General features: G+C 41.1%; 1 protein-coding gene across 1 annotated transcript in view; it reads left to right on the top strand.

Moving 5' to 3' along the window:
- Window positions 1–23,486, top strand: part of phactr4 (phosphatase and actin regulator 4) — a 126,930-nt gene that overhangs the window by 1,707 nt on the left and 101,737 nt on the right. Inside the window, exons 2-3 of the mRNA XM_023964259.1 lie at window positions 20,640–20,744; window positions 22,178–22,222. Of these exons, the coding sequence (XP_023820027.1) occupies window positions 22,210–22,222 (13 nt within the window). The 5' untranslated portion in view covers window positions 20,640–20,744; window positions 22,178–22,209. The remainder of the gene's footprint in view (window positions 1–20,639; window positions 20,745–22,177; window positions 22,223–23,486) is intronic.

The raw sequence follows: 23,486 nt of genomic DNA, 5'->3' as shown, positions 1-23,486 counted from the left end.
ATGCACGTATCCGATTCCTGACCGATTTTTTTTCCACATATGAGTGAGGCTTGAATCCGATCTGAGAAAAACGGAATCCATGCGCTTTTGTCCTGCTTACACGTTCACCGGTCATATCTGATCTGTGCCACATGAGAGGAAAAAATCGGAATTGGGTCACTTGAACCATGCAGTGGAAATGGGGCCTAAATGTCATGAGAAATAAACGTAACTAGTCCTTAATGTTAAATGAGTCATTTATTTATTTATTCAAACTTTTTATAGTGACAATTACAGTTGCATAGAAAACATATGTTTGCTTGTTACTATAACATAAATCCTTTGTAAATTGGTTCTGGCAGGTTAGGTTATATGGACAGTGTTTAAATTTAATGTATAGTGTCCCAATCTGATATTTCAAGTCCGATTCCCCCTAGATATGAATAAATACACACCAATTTTTATTTTTTATTTTAAGAAATGAAAACTTTCATGATCTCGCGGGCCACATAAAATGACGTGGCCCACGGGCCTTGAGTTTGACAGATGTGAGGTTGAGATCTAGAGACTGTCTAGATCAGTGTTTTTCAATCAGTGTGCCGTGGCACACTGGTGTGCCGTTGGAGATGGTCAAGTGTGCCGTGGGAAATTGCCCTCATTAACTGATCTAAAAACATTTACCATCTCCAGGAAATCAGCTCTGTCTTCATCCAAAAAGGCCCTGATAAAACACTGAGAAGTTAGGAATATTAAAGATCGTAAAATACATATTTCTTTGTGTTTATTTGATTCTATTAAAGACATTTTGATAAGAATGACGGTACTGCGATTTAGGCGTGGCGTCAGCTGTTTTCTGAAAAGTCCCGCCCCTTTAACTGTCTCCACCATTCTTGAATCAGAAGTGGTTAGAGTCTTCACTTCTTTGTTCTGATTCTGCTCATAATGTCTCTCAGTTCTAACAAAAACACCAGCTAAAGCTCGTCTTTAGCGGTGTAGCTTTCCACAGAATCCGGTGTCAGACCGTGGAACAAGTGAACAAAACAATGAAGCTCAGAGACGCTAGTTTGTCTGCGGTTGGCGGCTGTTTACATCTCCCATGATGCATTGGGTTAAAGTGACAGCGTCTCGGGGCACAATGAGTCTCTCCTCTTAACGTCTTGAAACAACAATGAACAAAAATCAAACAGTTTTAAATATTTTTACTCAACTTTTATTACATCTTTTAGAAGCTGCAGCTTCCAGCTTTTTCTGCCACAATTATCACAAAAATGCATGTGAGATTGTGGTTTGGCTGTAGATCAATACAGACTATGAGTTTCTCCTTTTTTTTTAAATTTTTGGATGCTGATGTGCCGCAGGATTTTTGTCAAGGTTAAAGTGTGCCGTGGCTCAAAAAAGGTTGAAAAACCACTAGGCCACGAGGCCACTCCAGAAGCGGTCTAGAAGGAGTGGCTTCTTACGAAATCGTTCCTTTGTTGCCCGGTCAGTGTGTTTGGGTTTGTTGTCATGCTAAAAGACCCAGCCATGTTTCATCTTTAATGCCCTTGCTGATGGAATGAGGTTTTCTCTCAAAATCTGAGGATACATGGCCCCATTCATTCTTTTCTTTTCACGAATCAGTCGTCCTGCTCCCTTTTTCTGAAAAACACCCCCAGCCAGGGCTCCAGACTAACTTTTTTCACTAGGAGCACAGTGGCCCCTAACTGAAAAATTTAGGGGCGCAACCAGAAAATTTAGGGGCGCATACCATAAATCAACATTCTAACCAAATCTACTAATTTCCACTGTATTACTAATAAATACTTTAATAATAGATGCAGAAATTACAATGTGCTGTTTCAAATGCAGTGTCACATTTTATTCTGCACTTTTGAAGATGCAACAAGAAGGTAAACTGACAGCACCATCACTGTCATGACAGTACAAATAGTAAAGAAAACGGATGGAAATTTATCTTTGTGACACCAAATAGGTGCAGCCAAGATGCACAATAAGCGTGTTTGAGATCACCCAGGTGAACTCAATGCTGCGCAGATCACCTGGTGTGTGACATATATTTTTGTTTTTGCTCCAACATCAACTGTCAATCATCACAAAAATTTCGCGAGAAAGGGGTGAGAGCAAGGGGCAAACCTACCCGGACACAGCTGGAAACTAGAGACTACAAAACAATGCATTATGGGACATGTGTCCTGATGGTTTTTGTAGTGGAGTGATTAATTAAAATAATTTAAAATACCAATTCATTAAAAAAGGCTACATACATCACAAAACATTAAAATAATCATAAAATATATAATAACACAGATCATACTAAGGGGGAGAATAATATTAAAACTAAATTGAATGTTAAGGACAACTCCAACTGTTGTCCTTCAGTCTTCTTGCTGCAGATTCGCTTTCATCTCACAGCCCCCCCCCGCCTGGTGTCCCCAACGATCCACGCGAGGTGCCGGTTCATCTCAAACACGTCTATTGTTGCATTTTCCCCACGTATTTTCAGTGTGTCTAAAACTAATGTTGTTTTTGCTCGAGCGTGTTTAAAGGTCAAGCCCCGTTAGCTGTCACGCACGTACGTGTGGGACATTTATTCTCCTCAGCTGACCCGACTCCCGCGGGAGCGGTGTGCTGCCGTAACCCGTTTGATGTGCCGCCGTAACCGTAACCGTAACCAAAACCTAAACCTTCCTCCGGGTCTGTGCGGCCCAGAGAAAAGTTCAGCACGGACTGAATGTATGTAGAAAATTACGAGCGAATAAATACGTTCAAAAGGAAAGTAAGGAACTTCTTAATGTGGCCCGGGGAGGGAGGGGGCTGTCAGGTTTCCTGCTTTCAAACCCTGTCATTGTCCCGCCCCCAAGAGTCATATACCCCACTGTGATTGGTTGGTCAGCTCCGTGCACAACGATGAAAAAGTGTCATTCATACAAACTTGCGGGCTGCAGTAACATTAAACCTTCGTATTAAGGCAGGGACCGCAAAATATCATCTTGGGGGCCGCAAATAGCCTGCGGCCGCTAGTTTGAGACCCCTGCTGTACACTCTGGCACTGGTACACTAGCCGCAGGTCGGAAGAACGAATCAATAGTTCGCTTACCCATAGCTCAGACGCACATATCAGGTTGTGATATTTGTCTCAGTTTCCTTCCCACAGATTTTTACGCGCGCTCGATTATCTCTAGGCCCCGCCCCCTCCACGCATTTTAGCCACTCACAGTGGCTTTCCCTATTCTTCTCACACGCAGTGGCCGCCTCACAGACAGGTATCACGCGAGAGTGTACGTGCTCGCGTTTCATGAGTATGTGCGCGAGTGTGTGTCTGCCTGCGTGCGTGTGGCTTGCGTCTCATTGATTATTTCATTGATCATTGATGTGCCCCTTCTACGTTTGATGTATAAAAAATACGAAGGGTGGGGGAGGGAAATTTACTGGTCGCACATGTGCGACTGGATGTAAAATTCAGTCGCACACTCTCAAATTTTGGTCGCAAAATGCGACCAATTGCTCGCAGTCTGGAGCCCTGCCCCCAGCCCAGGATTTGAGTCCTTAGCAACATAGTGTGTCACTGATGGTAGCCTTGGTTACTTTAGTCCCAGCTCTCTGCTGGTCATTCACTAGGTCCCCTGTGTGGTTCTGGGATTTCTGCTCACAGTTCTTGTGATCATTTTGACCCCACAGGGTGAATCTTGTGGGGAGCCCCAGATGGAGGGAGATAATCAGTGGGCTTGTATGTCTTCCTTTTCCTAATAATTGCTCCCACAGTTGATTTGTTCTCACCAAGATTCTTACTTGTTGCAGATTCTTCCCAGCCTGGTGCAGGTCAATAATTTGGTTTCTGGAGTCCTTAGACAGCTATGGCATTTTATGACTGCCATTTATTGAACGAGCGCAAAGATAATCAAGCGATTGTATTCAGAAACTGTGTGAGCGAACCTTATAACGGCACAAGCGCAATGCTAAGCAGGCGACCCCGCATTCTACAACTGCACGGTTGCAATCTTAACTGAGCGGCGATCCTGAGAACTTGCTTTGCTCCTGTGTGCTCACTGGGTTTGCCCGCAGTGTTCAGGGGGTGGTGTTCATGGGGTGTGTTTGTCAGTTGGGGGGTGGTAACCTTTCTGGTTGATCTGATTGGCCAAAATTTGCATGTCAAATCTGGCGAGGCGGCGGGTGGGACTTTAATTTTTTTAGAGGCTTTAATCGAAAAAAAAAAAAAACAGCGGATGTAACGTGGATTAAAACGGTAACAAATGCAGTGATTTTCACATGAGAAAATCCGCTGCACTTTCTTACCTAGGTCTTGGGTTGTTGATATGGGCCAAAAACGTGTTTAACGTTTTAATCCAAGTTACATCCGCTGTTTTTATGCTATTAAAGGCTCTAAAACAGGGATGGCGAACAAGTTTGACACAAAGAGCCGCAATTTTTAACTGTGATAGTCAAAGAGCCACACCACGCACTGACCTGCCAAGCCATACACAAGCCATAGTCTTTCCAATAGCACACTCCTCCCCTTACAATACAACAGCACTGGATTAAACGGCCCAGTTTCAGTTATGGGTGTTTTTTTCTGTATTTAACGTTAAAACCTACCAGTAAAACATGTATGCTAGTGTTTGTCTTAAAAAAGCAGCAGGAGCAAAACTAGGTTGGTTGTGATTTCTTTTTTATTTTTTCAGTCATCAATCAGCAACCAAAAATCAATCAAAGTCCCGATCTTCTGTATCTGAAATGAACAGCTGGGCTAAATTTCTATTAAACACGCCAGTTTCCCTTTCGTCATCGTCAGTGTCTGTCTCGTTGCTGTGCGGCTCCTCATGAATCATACCGGCTTTTGCAAAAGCTCGAACAACAGTGCAAGCAGACATGTAGCCCAAGCATCTGCAATCCATTCACAAATTGTGGCATAACTCAACCGGCGCTGCGTCCCAGTAAAAGGAGCGGAAGATGAACTTCCGAGTCGAATCGATCTACCAACTCGGACCACCTCGCCTTGTTTCCGCGGAAACTCAGCTGCGTTTTCTTGTCTTGTCTGAGTTTGTTTTCCAGCTTCCCCTACTTGCGAATCATCGATTCATTAATCATGAATTCTCTGGCAGCTGCTCGATTCCTCTTGTTCCTTCGCGTAGCTGATAACTTGCAGTTTAAACTGTGTTTCATAAGCGTGTCTCTTTGCAGGTGGCATTTTCAGGGTTTCCAAAGCGATGTTGTTCTGTATCATGCTTATACCTGCACCTTTGTGCTATTGGGGTGGGGTGAGGGGTGTCTTTTATCAGATCCTCACTTCCCACCTTTCCAATTATCATGCTGTCCTTTCCTAGGTCCTATTAACTGAACTCACACAACAACTCTTTAGGGCCGCACCTTAGGGCGCTCCATACATTTTGGAGAAAATTTAAGACTTTTAAGTGCGCTCTATGGTCGTGAAAGCACGTTATATAGAAAATATGATAAGAGGCAAAGAGCCGCATCCCTGCTCTAAAGAAGTAAAGTCGCACCGCGCTGCCTTTCCGGATTTGACATGCAAATTCCGCCCAATCAGATCAACAAGAAAAGTTACTGCCCCCAAGTTACAAAGACACCCCCTGAACTCTGCGCAAACCCAGCGATTGTAAAGAATCGCCGCTCAGTTAAGACGGCAACCGTGCAGTTGAAAAATGCGGGGTCGCTCTTAGAATTGCACTTGCGCAGTTGTAAGGTTCGCTAACTCAGTTCCTGAATACTCAGTCGCTCAGTTGTCTTTGCCCTCGTTCAATTAAAGGCATTCATGAAATGCCATAGGCAGCTCTTTGGTTTTAGTCTCTAAACTCCACTCTAGTGGAGATTGGAGTGTGACTATTGAGGTTGTGGGCAGGTCTCTTTTATATAGACAACCAGTTCAAACAAATGCCATTAATACAAATAATGACCAAATACATATTTTTCATCATAATTTGCAAATAAATTCTTTAAATGTCAGACAATGGGATTTTCTGGATATTTTCTTTCTCATTTTGTCTCTCATAGTTGAGGTTCACCTATGATGAAAATTGTAGGCCTCTCATCTTTCTAAGTGGGAGAACTTAAACAATTGGTGGCTGACTAAATACTTTTTTTGCTCCAATGTGTTCTTATTTATTGGCAGACAGACACACCTCTTTCGAGATGGAATTAAACAGATCTCCTATCTTCTGTGCATTTCTTTCGGATTCATTCACCTCAAAGTGAAGCCAATGCAAATGTGAGGTACTTGAAGCCATACTACAGTAATCAATAGGTCCCCTTCTCTGATTTAGCTGCATCTCATCCCACTTCCTATTGTCAGTGCATTTTTAAAGGGCCACCGAAAGACAACCACAACGGTTAAATTGTCATCTCAGCCTGATTAATATCGTCCACACCACATATGAGGCTTAAGATTCCTTGGAAGCATTTGGCTAAATGTCTCTACCTCTTTGCCAGCCAATGGCTATAAGAGGAGATGATGGTCAGTCAGACCTTCAGCATGTACAGCAGCACATATGTGAAACATGCCGATGGTCAGTGAGCTTCTGCTTTGTGGTTAGAAGTCATGGTATCCTCTGCTGCAGGACAGCCTGCACACAGATTGGAGGGACAATGAAGAGAAAAACTTTAACAAGGCAAAAAAGCTTTTTGGACTCCTTGAAAAAGTGGGCCACTAGTCCCTGTGGTGAATAGTGTTTTTCTGGGGCAAGCTTAGTGGTGGCGCTCACCCAGCACGGATTGGGAACAGATGCCCTTACTCTTCCATTTCAGAGAGAGGTGTTGAGACTGCCCACATTCTGCAAATGTGCACTGTGACTTCCACCAAGTGCCTCAAATGTCTGCAAATACTGGTTCTTATCACAGGCAGACATGTTTCCCCAACTCTGTTCTCTGGGTTTATTTTTCCGTATTTCATTTTTAAGAAGACATCATCAAAAGACCCAGGCAAAGTTCCTAAATGACAGTGGATAAAAGTTTCTTGATGTGTGTCTTTATCCAAGTTTGTAGCTTTTTTTCTAAATCACAACCCCTGGAGTAAGACGCAGACTCCCATTTAAAGATGGCATCACCCAGTCAGGTGCTGTCATTTCCTCCTCTTTCATAATGAAATCAGAACTAGCAGACCTTGCTAGGGAGGGTGTTTACGCTCAGCAGAAGGTTACACAGTTGGGACTTTTAGGCAGTATTGAAAGCTTACTTGCTATACCTGATTTGTGGATTCAGTTATTTGAGAGATGGCTTTGGAAAAGCAACAACTAGGCAGAAATGTTGGCGCTAAGCATGTCATTTTTTTAAACAAGATGCTTTATTCGTTCTACAATGTTGGACAGAGTTACAGCACAGAGATGGTGATTGATGATGAATAGCTAAGATTGACTGACTCACAGACATTTTTATATTTGATTGGGAGCTTTTATCTTAGCTGCTTTTGCCTTCTGGTGTTAATATCACCATGCTTCGATTAACTTTCAAAAAATCATCAATTTATTTATTTCTCAGGGACATTGCACATTGAAATCATTACATGCAATAAGCCAGAATCAGCTTAGCAGCTATATTTCATCTGTTGTCCCAGGATAACACGTCTACCTGTCTACCTAAAATGCTAAAAACCGCAATTAAAAACAGAATTTAAACTGAGAATAAAAATGATATACAATGAAAATGCAGTTATTAGATAATCATTTAAAATAACAATGAAAAAAATGAGGTGGTTTACAAAGCATGAAAATTAATATAAAAGACATAGTTGCAGATCAGGCAAAAGGGGGAATATTGAAATTCAATGTAAACAAGTATGCTGTGTTAAGAGCCAGTTTTTAAGGTGCTTTTTAAAGTGATTGTATGTGGTTGCTTCTCGAACACTGAAGGACAGTATTCCATTCTCGTGCTGCTTTTATTGAGAAGGAGCTCTGACTGAAGGCCCTTCTCTGCGGGGAATTATGCAGTCTCCTCATGTCACTCTTGGGGAGCTATTCTTATTTGAACAAACTGGTTGAGTGGAGGGGATGACAAACCATTAATGAGTTTTGTGTTTGTAATAATGTTCTCTCAGCTTAACAGATTTTTTTGGGTAAAATGGTACGATGGTGAAAACGCATAGTTTTTTAAAATCCAGTATTTGAATTGTTTTGTTTGTATACTGTCTCAGTGGATTATAGTGCTGTTTTGTTCTCCTGTAACGAGGTTGTAAAATATGTCATGTGTGACAAAAACATACCACGCATAAACATTTTTAGCAGCCTGTAGCACCAAATGCGTCCAAATCTTCAAAGACGAGGTTGCACATGTATTTATTTTGAATTAGTTGTGTTGTGTGCAATGGCTAGCAAGGAAAGAGTTAACATTACAAATAGGAACTAAGCCATCAACATCCCTTTTTTCATAGACACACACTCTTTGAATGGCGACTAAAACTCCATGTGTAACCCAATAGAACCATATCATTTACTTGCTTAAAAAATGAATGTGGCAACGAATCGTGCAACAGTGCATACAAGGAGTCTGTTTATGTTTGTGTGGTAACACTCACCACTCTGTTTGACTATTTTAAGTCATCTAGGGGGCCTGTGGAAGGTATAGGTTGGTGTGTAGTCAATTTGTTTGGTTGTGAAAACTGTGAAACCTTAAAAAAAAACCACTGTTCTTTGTGCTGTCAGGGAAGGTTAAAGGTGTGTTTCACATCTGAGCTTCATTAAACCATGCTTCTTCTTTTTGATTGAAAAGTTCACCTTTTACCCTACTAGTTAGATGCTATAAAAAGTTTTTTTTTTAAATAAAGTGCTTTAATCCAGAAATGTGGAAGTGTGGGAAAATATACATTGTTTGACAGATGTAGCGTTTCTCTATTATGATACTGTTATTACATTACCACTCACCACAAGGCCTGAAGTGCCATCAAGCAAACCGTATCTAAAGGAAACTTTGTCTTCTCTTTGCATGGAAAATACCATTGGACCGCAAGACTGCAAGACTAAAAGTTGGTTTAGTTAAACCAAGAATTGATGGAGTTGCAACCTGACAAAGGGCATCATAAGACCTCATAAAGATGGTTTACAGTACATTTCATTGAACTGTTGTTATGAATATTTAGGGATGTTTATAGTAGGGTTGTGCCGATGGACGATACCATCGTCCATCGTGATGGGTGACTGACATCCCGATGGAGAGACACCATCGTGATGCCACGCCCCCGCCACGCTGCGAGTCGACACCATAAGCCGCAGTTACATGTGAAAAATATCTTGACCGGATCAATGGTCGGATTAGAATCCAACCGTGTACATGGTTCCAGAAAAATGTTTTCAGAATATAAAAAACATTCACATGGCTCACACTTTCGGTCGGAATAACTCATTCGCACATGCGCAGTAGGGTTTAAAAAAACCGGAAGCGGATATCAGTTCTGCCGAGCGGCTATTTTTTTCTCAAACTTTATTGAATGTAACAATTCAATACAAAACAATGTTGCCGAGCGGCTTTATACATTGATATGTCAGCTCGGTAATATACAAGACGATCTTCTAAACATGCTTTTGATAAAGTTACGATTATTATGAAACGCCTGTTCGCTCATCGTTTTCATTTTAATCCGCGTCGTCATTGCTTTTTCTGTTGAAAAACGGAGCCGGAAAGAAGCCTGAATTAGCAGTATGCTAACACGGGCTAACAACATTAGCTTTGGGTGGTGCTGCAATCTGCATCTTGGCTGCATGTAAACATGTGGGAATAACATCAGCCTTTATTTAGTCGGGACACGACTCGAAACACAAATCCACGTGATTGTTTGAACGATTTTTCAAAGGACTGAGCGGCCTTTCAGCTTTGAAGCTTACACCGCCCCAAAGCGCTGTGTGTGTGCTCACGATCCTCTGCTCAGACACACACTTTTAGACCCGGTTCTGAGTTCGGTAGCCCGTTCCCCTAGAGCTGCGGAACGGATCGCAGCTCTAAATCTCCCACATACTACCGCTCATGTAACAAAGCACCCCCCCCTTCCCCTCAAACACAAAGCTGTAAGTCCGCGCTCCGCCGGTCCACTTGACTAGTTAAGTGCGGGAGCGGACCATTTCTTTTCTAGTTTGTTTGTTACTGTTTTTGTTAAAGTCACTTCCCTCAGTTTATACTGGAAAATCACGGATGAGTCATTAGTTGGGAAATAAAATAAATAAAGTAATAAAGTAAAATAACGAATAGCAATTATATAAGACCGAAATATTAACAATACCCCCCCCCCCTCCACGACGATATCATCGTCCACCCCGATGGTTGACAGCAAACATCGTCAACGGCCAATTTAAGGGACATCGCCCAACCCTAGTTTATAGGCCTGTTGAGAGACTGAGGTTTACACCAAGAAATACACCACCCACTGTGGACTTAAACGACTATATCTACCTTTGCTGCTATGATTAAAGGGGCTATATCATGCTATACTATATTCCCAAAAGTATTCGGCCAGCTGCCTTGACTATGAACTGAAGTGCCATCCCATTCCCAACCCATAGAGTTCAATGTGAAGTCGGTCCACCTTTTGCAGCTATTTCAGCTTCAACTTTTCTGGGAGGGCTGTCCACAAGGTAGAGGAGTGTGTTTATAGGAATTTTTCACCATTCTTCTGTAGCACATTTAGAGCATGAGTCATCAATATGAAAATTAAAGTCACCAATAGGGTTGTGCCGATGGACAATATCATCGTCCATCGTGATGGGTGACTGACATCCCGATGGAGAGACACCATCGTGATGCCACGCCCTCGCCACGTTGCGCGTCGACACCATAAGCCGCGGTTACATGTACAAAATATCTTGATGGGATCAATGGTCGGATTAGAATCCAACCCTGTACATGGGCCCAGAAAAATGTTTTCAGAATATAAAAACGTTCACTAAGGTCACACTTTCCGTCGGAATAAATCATTCGCACATGCGCAGTAGGGTTTGAAAAACGGAAGGATATAAACTCCGCCGAGCGGCTTTTTTTTTTTCAAACTTTATTGTATGTAACAATTCAATACAAAACATTGTTAAACAGCGCCGAGCGGCTATATACATTGACATGTCAGCTCGGTAAAATACGAGATGATCTTCTAAACGTGCTTTTAATAATGTTACGGTTATTATGAAACACCTGTTCGCTCATCATTTGAATTTTAATCCGTGTGGTCAGTGCTTTTTCTGAACGTAGCCAGGATTAGCAGTATGCTAACACGGGCTAACAACATTAGCTTTGGGTGGTGCTGCTTGCTGGCTGCACGTAAACATGTAAGAATAACATCAGCCTTTATTTAGTCGGGACACGACTGGAAACACAAATCCGCGTGATTGTTTGAATGTTTTCTAAGGACTGAGCGACATTTCTGCTTTGAAGCTCAAACCGCTGTGTGTGCTGACGATCCGAGCTGTGCTCAGACACACACTTTTAGACCCGGTTCTGAGTTCGGTTGCTTGTACCCCTAGAGCTGCGGGACGGATCGCAGTCTTAAATCTCACACACATACCGCTCATGTAACAAAGCACCCCCCCCCCCTTCCCCTCAAACACAAAGCTGTAAGTCCGCGCTCCGCCGGTCCACTTCAGTAGTGAAGTGCGGGAGCGGACTACTTCTTTTCTATTTTGTTTGTTACTTTTTTTGTTAAAGTCACTTCCCTCAGTTTATACTGGATCATCGCGGATTAGTCATTAGTTGGGAAATAAAATGAAAAAAGCAAAAAAACGAATAGCAGTTATATAAGAACGAAAAATGTAAAAAATAAACCCCCCCCCCCCCTCCCCGACGATGTCATCGTCCATCCCGATGGTTGACAGCAAACATCGTCAACGGCCAATTTAAGGGACATCGCCCAACCCTAGTCACCAATAAGGAGGATGGATGGTGATATGGCAGAGAGTTGGGTCAAAAAATCAGTCATATCAGAGAGGAAAGTGGCGTTTGGTTTGGGTGGTCGATAGATTACAGCAGTGACGGGGGGGGGGGGGGGGTAGTTTAAAGACTGCATGTTCAAATGAGTCTGTTGTTGGAAAGGAGATATCAGCGATTTTAATGTCCTTTCTATAAATGACAGCGGTTCCCCTCACCACGACCATCAGTGCGGCCACTTTTAATGCAGGTGTATCCTGAGGGAGTGGCTTGGTTAAGGCAGAAATAATCCAGAGGTTTATGCCAGATTTCAGTTCAACAGAGAAAATCAAGTTTTTGATTCGTGAGAAATTCATTTAAGATGACAGCTTTTTTCTTGAGGGAGCGTGTGTTGAGAAGACAGTTTAACAGGACGCTGCTTTGTGATTGGCTGAGAGTGGCGAGGGAGAGGACGCAGATTGGCCAAATTCCTTTGCCTTTTGTTGTGATAGCATAGTGAGGCAATCTGTGGACAGTGACATGACCAGAGAGATGGGATACTGTTTGGGGATGCCAGATTGTGGGAAAATGAACGTCCAGACCCACGGTGTTGAGGACGGCGATGTGAAACAGTTTCATTAGAAAGCAAGCGAATGCTGTTGTTCCAACAGAGAGCAGAGGTGGAGTATGGCTGCAGAAACATGTTCTGGCAGGCTGGAGATAGCACTGAGCTAATGCTAGCTCCATAACAGGTGGATTAACCAGACCAAATAAAACCCAGACAGTTTGTGGAGAATTCGTGAAGTGAGACAGCAGAGGGTAGGCCTCCTCAGCATCGGAAGCACAGCAGCCGTAAAGTCAAAGGCGGTCAGCAGAGGGATGGCTAAGGAAGCCGCACCGGCAAAGATGCTAAAGTTAACTTACTGAAGTTAGATGCTGGTTAACGGCCACGAAGATATTGCCCTGGGCTGTGTACACTGGAATGGATACACAATCCATACAGGTTGAGATGTGCAGATGGGTTCAGTGAGGGAGTGTCCAGATCTAGGCAGAAACAGCAGGAAGATGCCAAAAGGTGGGTTGAGCTGAGATCAGATGCTAGTAGATGTTCCAAATTTTGACAAATAATTAGACAAAACTATGAAACTAGAGTCTTAATTTTCCACAAGTTAGGCTGCCAAAGAGTAGAAAAAAACTTAGATCCAGCAAAACAGTTAAATCCAGATCAGGAGCGGCAATCATTGTGCGCCAGCATCTGCAATCTTGACAGAAAATCATGACATGAAAATAATTTAAAGTTATAAAGGAAGAAAACAAAAACACTGAGTGGAGTCCATTAGGTTTCTGTTTTAGAAGTACAAAACACCAAAGGTTGCTGTTATGTCAGTCTCTCTGTTATGTCACGCCCTGGAAGCCTGAACCGTCCCTCGGATGGTTGCTTCCACGAAGTGCGTTAAAAAGTGATAATGTGTACTTCAAAGGCCATTAACCCACTTATACCATGGTCACTTACAAAATCAATAAATATTAACCAGATTTTAGTCCTTAATTCTTGCTTTTTTTCAATATGGATCGCTTTTCTCACAAAAAACGAACAATTTGTTCCGTGGTGCGGCGTGATTAATTTAAGTTTGATCAGCTTTTTTCTTTTGAGAATGAGCAACAATATTAAGTTAAGTTGGGTCCAACTGTAGTATTTAAATTGAATCAACTTAAATTTATTAGGTTGAACCTAAATACATTAAGTTGACCCAACCTAAATACAGTGCTTCACAGATTTGCGTCGTGCATTGTGTTCTGCATTCTGATTGGCTAAAAAGTCGCTCCGCTTCTTCTCTACCTGTGCGTCAATGACGTTGCAGTTTCATATGTACAGGTGCGTAAAACAGCTTGCCAAATTTACAACACGTACGTGCAAATCATCTTGCAATTTTGAGTTTCTCTAAAACCCATAGAAAAAAGAGCGACAACAACTGCCTATCACTATGTTCTTCTCCCGAATAAACACAGCTGCAGAGCGGAGTCGGGATGCAGCGGCTCAGTCTGAAGAGCAGTGAAATACACCTGAGTCACTATTTGTCCCACTGTGTTTGTATTTTTTCATAATCATTTTAAATTTTCTCCCGTTTAATCCAATTACTCGGGTCGCGGTGGGCGGGGCTAATCTCCGCAATTTGAAGCCTTCTGTTCACATCGATGATTAAAGTTATTATTTGACAGTAAAGTACAGAAGTTGTTTGTTGAAAAAAAAACGTTTCTAAAGTACTTTTTTGTGAAACAAATGCTTGAGCCTGTAAAATGGTTTGTTCTTTCTTTTCAATGTATAAAAGAGTATTTAATTGTACAATAATAGTTTTAAAAAAAAAGGTTTCTACTTCATGGATTTTGCCATCACGGGTTCTTATTGGAACGTAACCATCGCGTTTACTGTACTTCAAGTTGACCCAACCTAGGTACATTAAGTAGGACCAATATGATTCATTTTTGTTCAAGTAAAGCTATCTAATCAGGTGGAAAACCTTTCCATAATTTTTTATGTTCATTCAATGGGAAAGTTTTTTGAGTGAATATTTTGAACTCAATTACTAGTCCAAATCTGAATTTCAATTATTCTGATCCAGATCACAGCCTATCAGTCCTCCCAAAGATTATTTCCAGGTTTTAATGAATAAACTACAGTTTGGCTTTTTAAAAGTTAATGAATATAAAAAGCGCCAAAAGAGCCGGCTCTTTGAAATGAACTGATCCTAAAGATTTGGCTACCTAAAAAGAGCCAAAAATACCATCACTAAATCAGAATCAACTACTGTGGTAATAAAACTCAAAATGTCATGTCCACGCATGTTGATGCCAGGCTTTAAGAGGTTAAAAAAAGAATTCAATATTCTCTAAAAACAACCAAAACTAACAAATGTTTCCATTTATCTGATCTAGTCATGAATGATCATCATCATATTTATGCTACATATATCTTTTAAAAGAAAATCATCATTAATTTTTAAGAATTTTTAATGGACAAAGAAATCACATCTGATCAAAAATGTTTAATAGTTCTGAAGATATTAATACTTTAGTCACCAAACTTTTACCACATGACTGCTTGTCACCAGTTTTTACTACCTAATAGTTAACCATTTTTATTAAATCAAATCAAACTTTATTTATAAAGCACTTTTCATATAAAAGTATAACCCTAACCCTAATCTTAACTGATGGGGAAAGACGATGAGAAATAGGCTCAGCACTAAGACACTAGTTGATAGTTCAAGCTACTTCGCAGAGGTTCTCTGTTTAAGTATTAAAAGGTTAAAAAATAAAAATTAGAAAAAACCTAGATCTCTGTATTAAATTTGTTCATATTTTTAAATGGACTCTGTTTAAATGATTGAATCAGATCGGACCCAAAAAACCTGATTGGGACAATCCTAAATATTACTACTCATTGAAAAAAGAAAAAAAAGAAAATTTGAAGGCCCAAGCAAACGTTAACAAAGAAAAACATGTTTTTCAAGTTTTATAAAATTTACATACGACGGAACAGATATTACAATCATTGAGTTTGTCTGACTGATATAAGACCTTTTAAATATAGTACACGTAATCAAGTCAAACAATTAACTAAATGATGTTTCTTATAGTTACACTATAACATTTAGATAATGATGTTTTACTCTGGTAGACACTGTGGGGCAAAAAGTGTTTGTCAGTCATTGATTCTGTAAATTGTCCCAGTTACACAGATCAGTTTGTTTTTTAATATTCATCATAGATACAATTACACTCTAAGAGACAGAATGTACAAAAAAATCCAAGTAATTACATTGTATAATTTTTAAAGAATTTCTTTGTATAATGATGCAGCTCTCCAATACTTCGGAATGTAACCCTGGTGTTTAGATAGGACAAAGGTTACATGTAGGTCCTCACCAGGTTTGTACTTCACTATTTTCTTTCATCCGATCACATGAAATCTCCCAATCCTCCTAAGTCATTCAGATGGCCACTGGAGAACTTTATACATGTGCTAGTGAAAACCTTTTTCTGCCATCTCTCACAGTTTAAGTGTTTTTTTTTGTGTTTTTTTAGAGAAAGACCCCTCTCGTCTTCTTAAGTAGGACAACTTAGAGAACCAGTGACTGAAAAAGACTTTTTGTTTCACTGTATGAGGATGTTCTACAATTCATGAACCAGGTATTGACCTTGAAACAACTCAACTCTACGTAGGAAAATTGATGACTGCTACATCACCACCAATTATAGCTGAGAAAGACATGGTCAGTTTATAAATTAGCCTGTCACACAGCCGGTAGAAATAAATGGCCATGATTAAAGAGTGCATGTCAACCAACTCACTGTTGGTGTCAGAAGAGGAAGAAAACAGTTGCTCACTTCTGGGTGTTCAAATAAAATGGAGTCATTACACTGCTCGTCTTCTTCATGTATCACAGCATGAACAACCCATGTGTAATACATAATATTCTCCTGCCCCAGGTGGAGGGTTTAAATTGTTTACAAGCTAGGGAATATCGGTGCGTGAGATTGACAGGCAAATTAGAGCAGCATCTGGCGTTGTGCGGTCGCTGGATCAGTCCGCTATGGTGAAAAGAGAGCTGAGCCAAGAAGCTCTCAATTTACCGGAAGATCTTCGTTCCAATACCCATGCTCCGGTTTGCGCTGGTAACTGTGCGGTCGATTTCAAATAAAACTTTTTTAGTTTTATGACAATTTCACGTTGAAGCGTTTGGACTTCCTGGCCGTGGGTGTCGGAACTTATCCACCTGATTTAACTGTGACCCCTGGACTGCTCCTTGCTCTGGTCATTCAGACGGAGTGGGTGAAGATTGACTCTCATCCACGGGGATGCTTTTCCTGTTTCCAAATTGAGCTCAGACTCTTGGCTCCTTGCATGCTGCATGGTGAAACGCCTGGTAGCAAGCAGGACTCGGTCGGCCTCCTCAACTAGTCCTCTGTGATCTCCTGCCGACAGGCAAGCAGGGTTGGCCAAAGCTGCACGCACAGGCGGCGGAAGCTGCTGCAAAAGAATGTGTGGGAAAAGAACACCGCCTTCGTCCGAGCCAAGTAGCAGGAGCATGCTGTACATTAAGTCTCCCAGGCAGACATGCTGATGATCCTCTCCTCTCTCTCCAATGCAGACAGGCTGCATGTCCATAGCAAAAGCTCCTTAAGAGCCGCATACTCCCGCAGAGGCTGAAGTTGTTTCTTAATTGGAAATAGTTCAATAAATGCAAAAGTTACATTTTTTTCCCCACAGAATACCATTCTAACAATAAGAACACAACCAAGTCTCAGATTATCTTTCAGGGCATAAAGATTGATCATATTTTGTTTTTACATAAATCCTGATTAACTGTGTCTGTTTCAGAGGAACATTTTCTTTGCAACAGATGCCTGCCAAATTCACCTTTGCTGTTGGAAAATTCATAATCCTTTTACAAGTTTACACAAATCAGAAACAACTTTATCTTATTGAGTCTTCATTATCTGGAAAGTTTATGGCTGGTTAAAACCTTGTGCGGCCTATTATTTTACAAATGTTTGTGAAAACAGTCTTCTCTCTGAGCTGTCACTTTTTCTTTGTCTCTGCTGGCTTCTCTTCAGATATTTTCAGACTACTTCAGGGCTCCAGACTAACTTTTTTCACTAGGAGCACAGTGGCCCCTAACTGAAAATTTTAGGGGCACAACCAGAAAATTTAGGGGCGCATACCGTAAATCAACATGCTAACCAAATCTACTAATTTCCACTGCATTACTAATAAATACTTTAATAATAGATGCAAAAAATTACAATGTGCTGTTTCAAATTCAGTTTCACATTTTATTCTGCACTTTTGAAGATGCAACAAGAAGGTAAACTGACAGCACCATCGCTGTCATGGAAATTTATCTTTGTGACACCAAATAGGTGCAGCCAAGATGCACAATAAGCGTGTTTGAGATCACCCAGGTGAACTCAACGCTGCGCAGATCACCTGGTGTGTGACATATATTTTTGTTTTTGCTCCAACATCAACTGTCAATCATCACAAAAATATCGCGAGAAAGGGGTGGGAGCAAGGGGCAAACCTACCCGGACACAGCTGGAAACTGAACTGACTGAAAGCTGCCCTACTGACTACAAAACAATGCATTATGGGACATGTGTCCTGATGGGTTTTGTAGTGGAGTGATTAATTAAAATAATTTAAAATACCAATTCATTAAAAAAGGCTACATACATCACAAAACATTAAAATAATCATAAAATATATAATAACACAGATCATACTAAGGGGGGAGAAGAATATTAAAACTAAATTGAATGTTAAGGACAAATCCATCTTCCTGTTCTCCTTCAGTCTTGCTGCAGATTCGCTTTCATCTCACAGCCCCCCCCCGCCTGGTCTCCCCAATGATCCAGGCGAGGTGCCGGTTCATCTCAAACATGTCTATTGTTGCATTTTCCCCACGTATTTTCAGTGTGTCTAAAACTAATGTTGTTTTTGCTCGAGCGTGTTTAAAGGTCAAGCCCTGTTAGCTGTCACGCATGTAGGTGTGGGACATTTATTCTCCTCAGCTGACCCGACTCCCGCGGGAGCGATGTGCTGCCTTAACGGCCGTGCATAACCGTTTGATGCGCCGCCGTAACCGTAACCAAAACCTAAACCTTCCTCCGGTTCTGTGCGGCCCAGAGAAAAGTTCAGCAAGGACTGCATGTATTTAGAAAATTACGAGCGAATAAATACGTTCTAAAGGAAAGTAAGGAACTCCTTAATGTGTGTGGGAGGGGGCTGTCAGGTGTCCTGCTTTCAAACCCTGTCATTGTCCCGCCCCCAAGAGTCATATACCCCACTGTGATTGGTTGGTCAGCTCCGCGCACGACAATGAAAAAGTGTCATTCATACAAACAGCCCGCCAGTTTTTTTTTTTTTTTTTGTTCCTGAACAGTTGTTTGTTTTTGTTTTTGGTGTGAACTTCATTAGTTATTTCTGTATTTTGAAAAAAAATTGTAATGTTTTTTTTTTTTTACATGTTTTGCAGACCGCATGTTTTTTACACTTTTGCAGCTGTATTTATTTATTTAATATTTATTTCTTTATTTAATAAGAATCTCATTTTTGATAATAATTTTTCATAATAATTTTAGTAATATTTTTAATTATCTAATATAAATGTAATTTGTTATGTCCTTTATTGATGTTATATTATATAGATTATTTCTGAATGTCGTGTTGCTGCCACAGATAAATGAAATTTCCCCATTGTGGGATTAATAAAGTCATCTATCTATCTATCTATCTATCTATCTATCTATCTATCTATCTATCTATCTATCTATCTATCTATCTATCTATCTATCTATCTATCTATCTATCTATCTATCTATCTATCTATCTATCTATCTATCTATCTATCTATCTATCTATCTATCTATCTATCTATCTATCTATCTATCTATCTATCTATCTATCTATCTATCTATCTATCTATCTATCTATCTATCTATCTATCTATCTATCTATCTATCTATCTATCTATCTATCTATCTATCTATCTATCTATCTATCTATCTATCTATCTATCTATCTATCTATCTATCTATCTATCTATCTATCTATCTATCTATCTATTCTATCTATCTATCTATCTATCTATCTATCTATCTATCTATCTATCTATCTATCTATCTATCTATCTATCTATCTTCATATTAAGGCAGGGACCGCAAAAACCTTCATATTAAGGCAGGGACCGCAAAAACCTTCATATTAAGGTAGGGACCGCAAAATATCATCTTGGGGGCCGCAAATAGCCTGCGGCCCTGCGGGCCACGAGTTTGAGACCCCTGCTGTACACTCTGGCACTGGTACACTAGCCGCAGGTCGGAAGAATGAATCAATAGTTCGCTTACCCATAGTTCAGACGCACATATCAGGTTGTGATATTTGTCTCCGTTTCCTTCCCACAGATGTTTATGCGCGCGCGAATATCTCTAGGCCCCTCCCCCTACACGCATTTAGCCACTCACAGTGGCTTTCCCTATTCTTCTCACACGCAGTGGCCGCCTCACAGACAGGTATCACACGAGTGTGTATGTGCTTGCGTCTCATGAGTCTGTGCGCGAGTGTGTGTGTCTGCCTGCGTGCGTGTGGGCTTGCGTCTCATTGATTATTTCATTGATCATTGACATGCCCCTTCCACGTTTAATGTATTAAAAAATACGAAGGGTGGGGGAGGCAAATGTACTGGTCGCACATGTGCGACTGGATGTAAAATTCAGTCGCACACTCTCAAATTTTGGTCGCAAAATGCGACCAATTGCTCGCAGTCTGGAGCCCTGTACTTTGAAGAGAAATACAATTGAACAAAAAGCTCTTATAACTGGATATTAGACCAACATTCACCCCATTCTGGAATATGGCAGCATCATCTTGTCTGGGGCTGCCAGCTCTCTGGCATTGGGGGGGCCCCTGTGGCGGTCCTGCTGGCCCTGGCCGGGGTGGTAGATGTGATTGTCCGGCGGGCAGTTTTCTTTCTATGTAGTAATATTTATGCCACCACGTTGCACACGTTCTTTGTGCTTGTAGTTTTTAAAGAAGGTCACCCGTTTTTTTCTTTCTTTTTTAAATGCAAAAAAAACAACAACAATAATTATCACCCATTTTTAAATTTGTATTAAATGCAATACACTTCCATAGAAATGCCCTTAGCCCCCTAAAAATTGCAGTTTAGTGCTGATAGTCTCATGCATCTTGGAATTTTAAATCCTTTTTTTGATCTTTTTTCTTTGGCAGTAACGATGCACGTTGATGACTTATTTTTGTGTTTCTCTTGTAGAGTGTTTAAGATGGGTGGAGCTGGCTGGGACCCAAACTTATACAGCTGCACTGCTGCTAAGGGACACGATCATCATCATCCTATCCATAAGTTTTTCAAGTGTAGGTACATAAAATGTATACACATAGAATTGCATAAATATACATTTAAATAAATCTATTAAATTGTTTTATGTGGGTCATTAACATAACGTCAGAATTTAAAATCCAACAGCATTTATTAGTATAAAAGTGTGAAAATGTCATATGTTGCAATTCTTCTGTAGGATCAGACATTGAAATTTTTCAATGAAATATTACTTATTGGTAAAATACAGGACTGGCGTGCAGGAAACCAGGGTTCAACTTCCAGTGGTGGAATGAATAATGATTGGTAATTGGGCAATTACCATAAAAATGGCAATTAACATAACCCAGTGAGGGCCCTTAATGCTACTGCCTACCTTATAACGCATAACACATGCTCTCCAGCTGCACGCGAGCTTTCACCTGTGCTCTCTGGTACAGACATCTTCTCAGAATATTATATATTGTCCAGTAATAAACGAGACTGCAGCCCAATGAATTCTGAGGTGTTCAGAGACTGTCTGCACAGATCCAGGTGAATGCAGCCAAACTGATTGGACGGCGTTTCATAAAACAGATGGACAACGACCCAAAACATCCAGCCAAAGCAACTCAGGAGTTTATAAAAGCAAAGAAGTGGAATATTCTGGAATGGCCAAGTCAGTCACCTGATCTTAACCCCATTGAGCAGCATTTCACTTGTTGAAGACTAAACTTCAGACAGAAAGGCCCACAAACAAACAGCAACTGTTTGCCGCTGCAGTAAAGGCCTGGCAGAGCATTCAGAAGGAGAAAACCCAGCATCTGGTGATGTCCATGAGTTCAAGACTTCAGGCTGTCATTGCCAACAAAGGCTTTTCAACCAAATATTAGGAATGACCATTTGGTTTTCAGTCATTTCATTTGTCCAATTACTTATGAGCCCATGAAATGAAGGGATTGTGCTTAAAAAATGCTTTAGTTTTTCACATTTTTATGCAATCTTTTTGTTCAACCCATGGAATAAAAGCTGAAAGTCTGCACTTCAATGGCGTCTGAGTAGTTTTATTTAAAATTCACTGTAGTAATGCACAGAAACTAAATTAGGAAAAATGTGTCTCTGTCCAAATATTTATAGTCCTGACTGTATCTGCGCGTTTCCTGATGCTCAAAGTTCGTCCAATGTGTCCATTATTTATTCACTCTTCATTCATATTTGGTGATGGTAAGCTACTGATGTAGCTACAGCTGCCTTTGGGCAGATTAACAGAGGCGTGGCTGCCAGTGTGCACGGCAATCTCTGACCATCACTGGGACATTCATACGCATTCACACACCAAGGAGAGTGTTAAATGAATGAAATGTACTGGATGTAGAGCTCGTTTGTATTTTCTAAACAACCATATTGATGGTGTGGTATGAATGTGGTAGAGTCTTGGAAAAAGAATTCAGTCTAAAACTGGTGTTTTATTGTAAAACCTTTATTTCTTCCAGGAACTGGTGATTGGTCTGCGTTAAACCGTGTAATGGAAAATCGTGGTGAGTATCGTTGAAATGTGGATTGTTAAGGGTGATGCTGTGGAGGAAAAAAGCTGCACATCTACTCTGTTAATGAGGTTGTTCAGTCTAGAGCCCTGCGCGGGACTATTTTCTTCATCCCGCTCCCGCCCGCACCCGCCAAATTTCTGACCAATCCCGCCCGCTCCCGCAACGTATGCGTTACACTCCCGCCCGCACCCGCAATATGTATGTCCACTCCCGCCCGCACCCGCAAAACTCATAGAATTTAGTCCCGCACAGTAATAGAGATGCATTGATTTTGTATCGTCTCCCGTCCCGCAGAAAAAAACACGTATTTTTATTGATATTATTAAAGAGATTCATGTCCCTCCTCCAGTCTCATCTTTTCATGCATTCCTCTTTTGTGTAATGTGCAACATAATCATTAAATATATTTTCACAAATCCTGTTCGGTAAAAAAAGTGTGCGTGTGTCCGCGCGCAGACAGACGGCCTGAAGCGCGCTGAACCAGCTGGGATAGATGCAGGTCAAAGTCATTTGCAGGAAGAAAAACATTGTAATGGTTCAACAGAGCTGAAAATCTATGAATTAATTTTTTCCTGACGGAAAAATACTTTTCCTTATCCCGCGCAGTGTTGCCAGATAGATTGACAGCTCTTTCATCCTTCTGTTGCGCTAGAGCGTTCCGACTAACGTGTTAACCTGCTATGACCATATTTTGCGCTCTCTGTGTAGAATACACTGGGAGCGCGGGGAAAATAACTAGCTGCAGAAGATGTGAACAGGTGAACAGGTAGAGAGGAAAAGCAGGTAAAGAGGCGGGGGAGGGGCTTTGGCTTCAAACTGTCAGAGAGATGGAAACACGGCGTCAGATTCAGACGCAGCTTTCACTGCGGGAGTTGAAGCAGAGACTTTCTCTGGGATGATTTTATGAACTCAAACATGGAAACATGATTATCAAGCAGAACTCTTTAAAATAATAAGCCTGATCTCTCCACATTCTTCGTGTCTACCATCACTGATGCACACATCGCTCCATGCAGCGATCAGACCAGAACTTTAGCTGATAGCTCCGCCCATACGCGACCGCGGTATCAGGCTTTAAAGAACACAATTTCTAAGAGGCGGGGCGGGGCGCTGCACACCCCCAACAACAGGTTAGATGAAAGTGGCCATTGGGCGTCTCTACCTGGTGCCTTCACGGAGCTTCAGTACATAAGACTCCAACAGCCGCACAGCCTAACGTAGTCCACTATTATATATTCATGAGATATTCATGGCA

Source organism: Oryzias latipes, chromosome 16, assembly GCF_002234675.1.
Source record: "Oryzias latipes chromosome 16, ASM223467v1".
Lineage (NCBI taxonomy): Eukaryota > Metazoa > Chordata > Actinopteri > Beloniformes > Adrianichthyidae > Oryzias > Oryzias latipes.
This window is presented reverse-complemented; position numbering and strand designations above follow the sequence as displayed.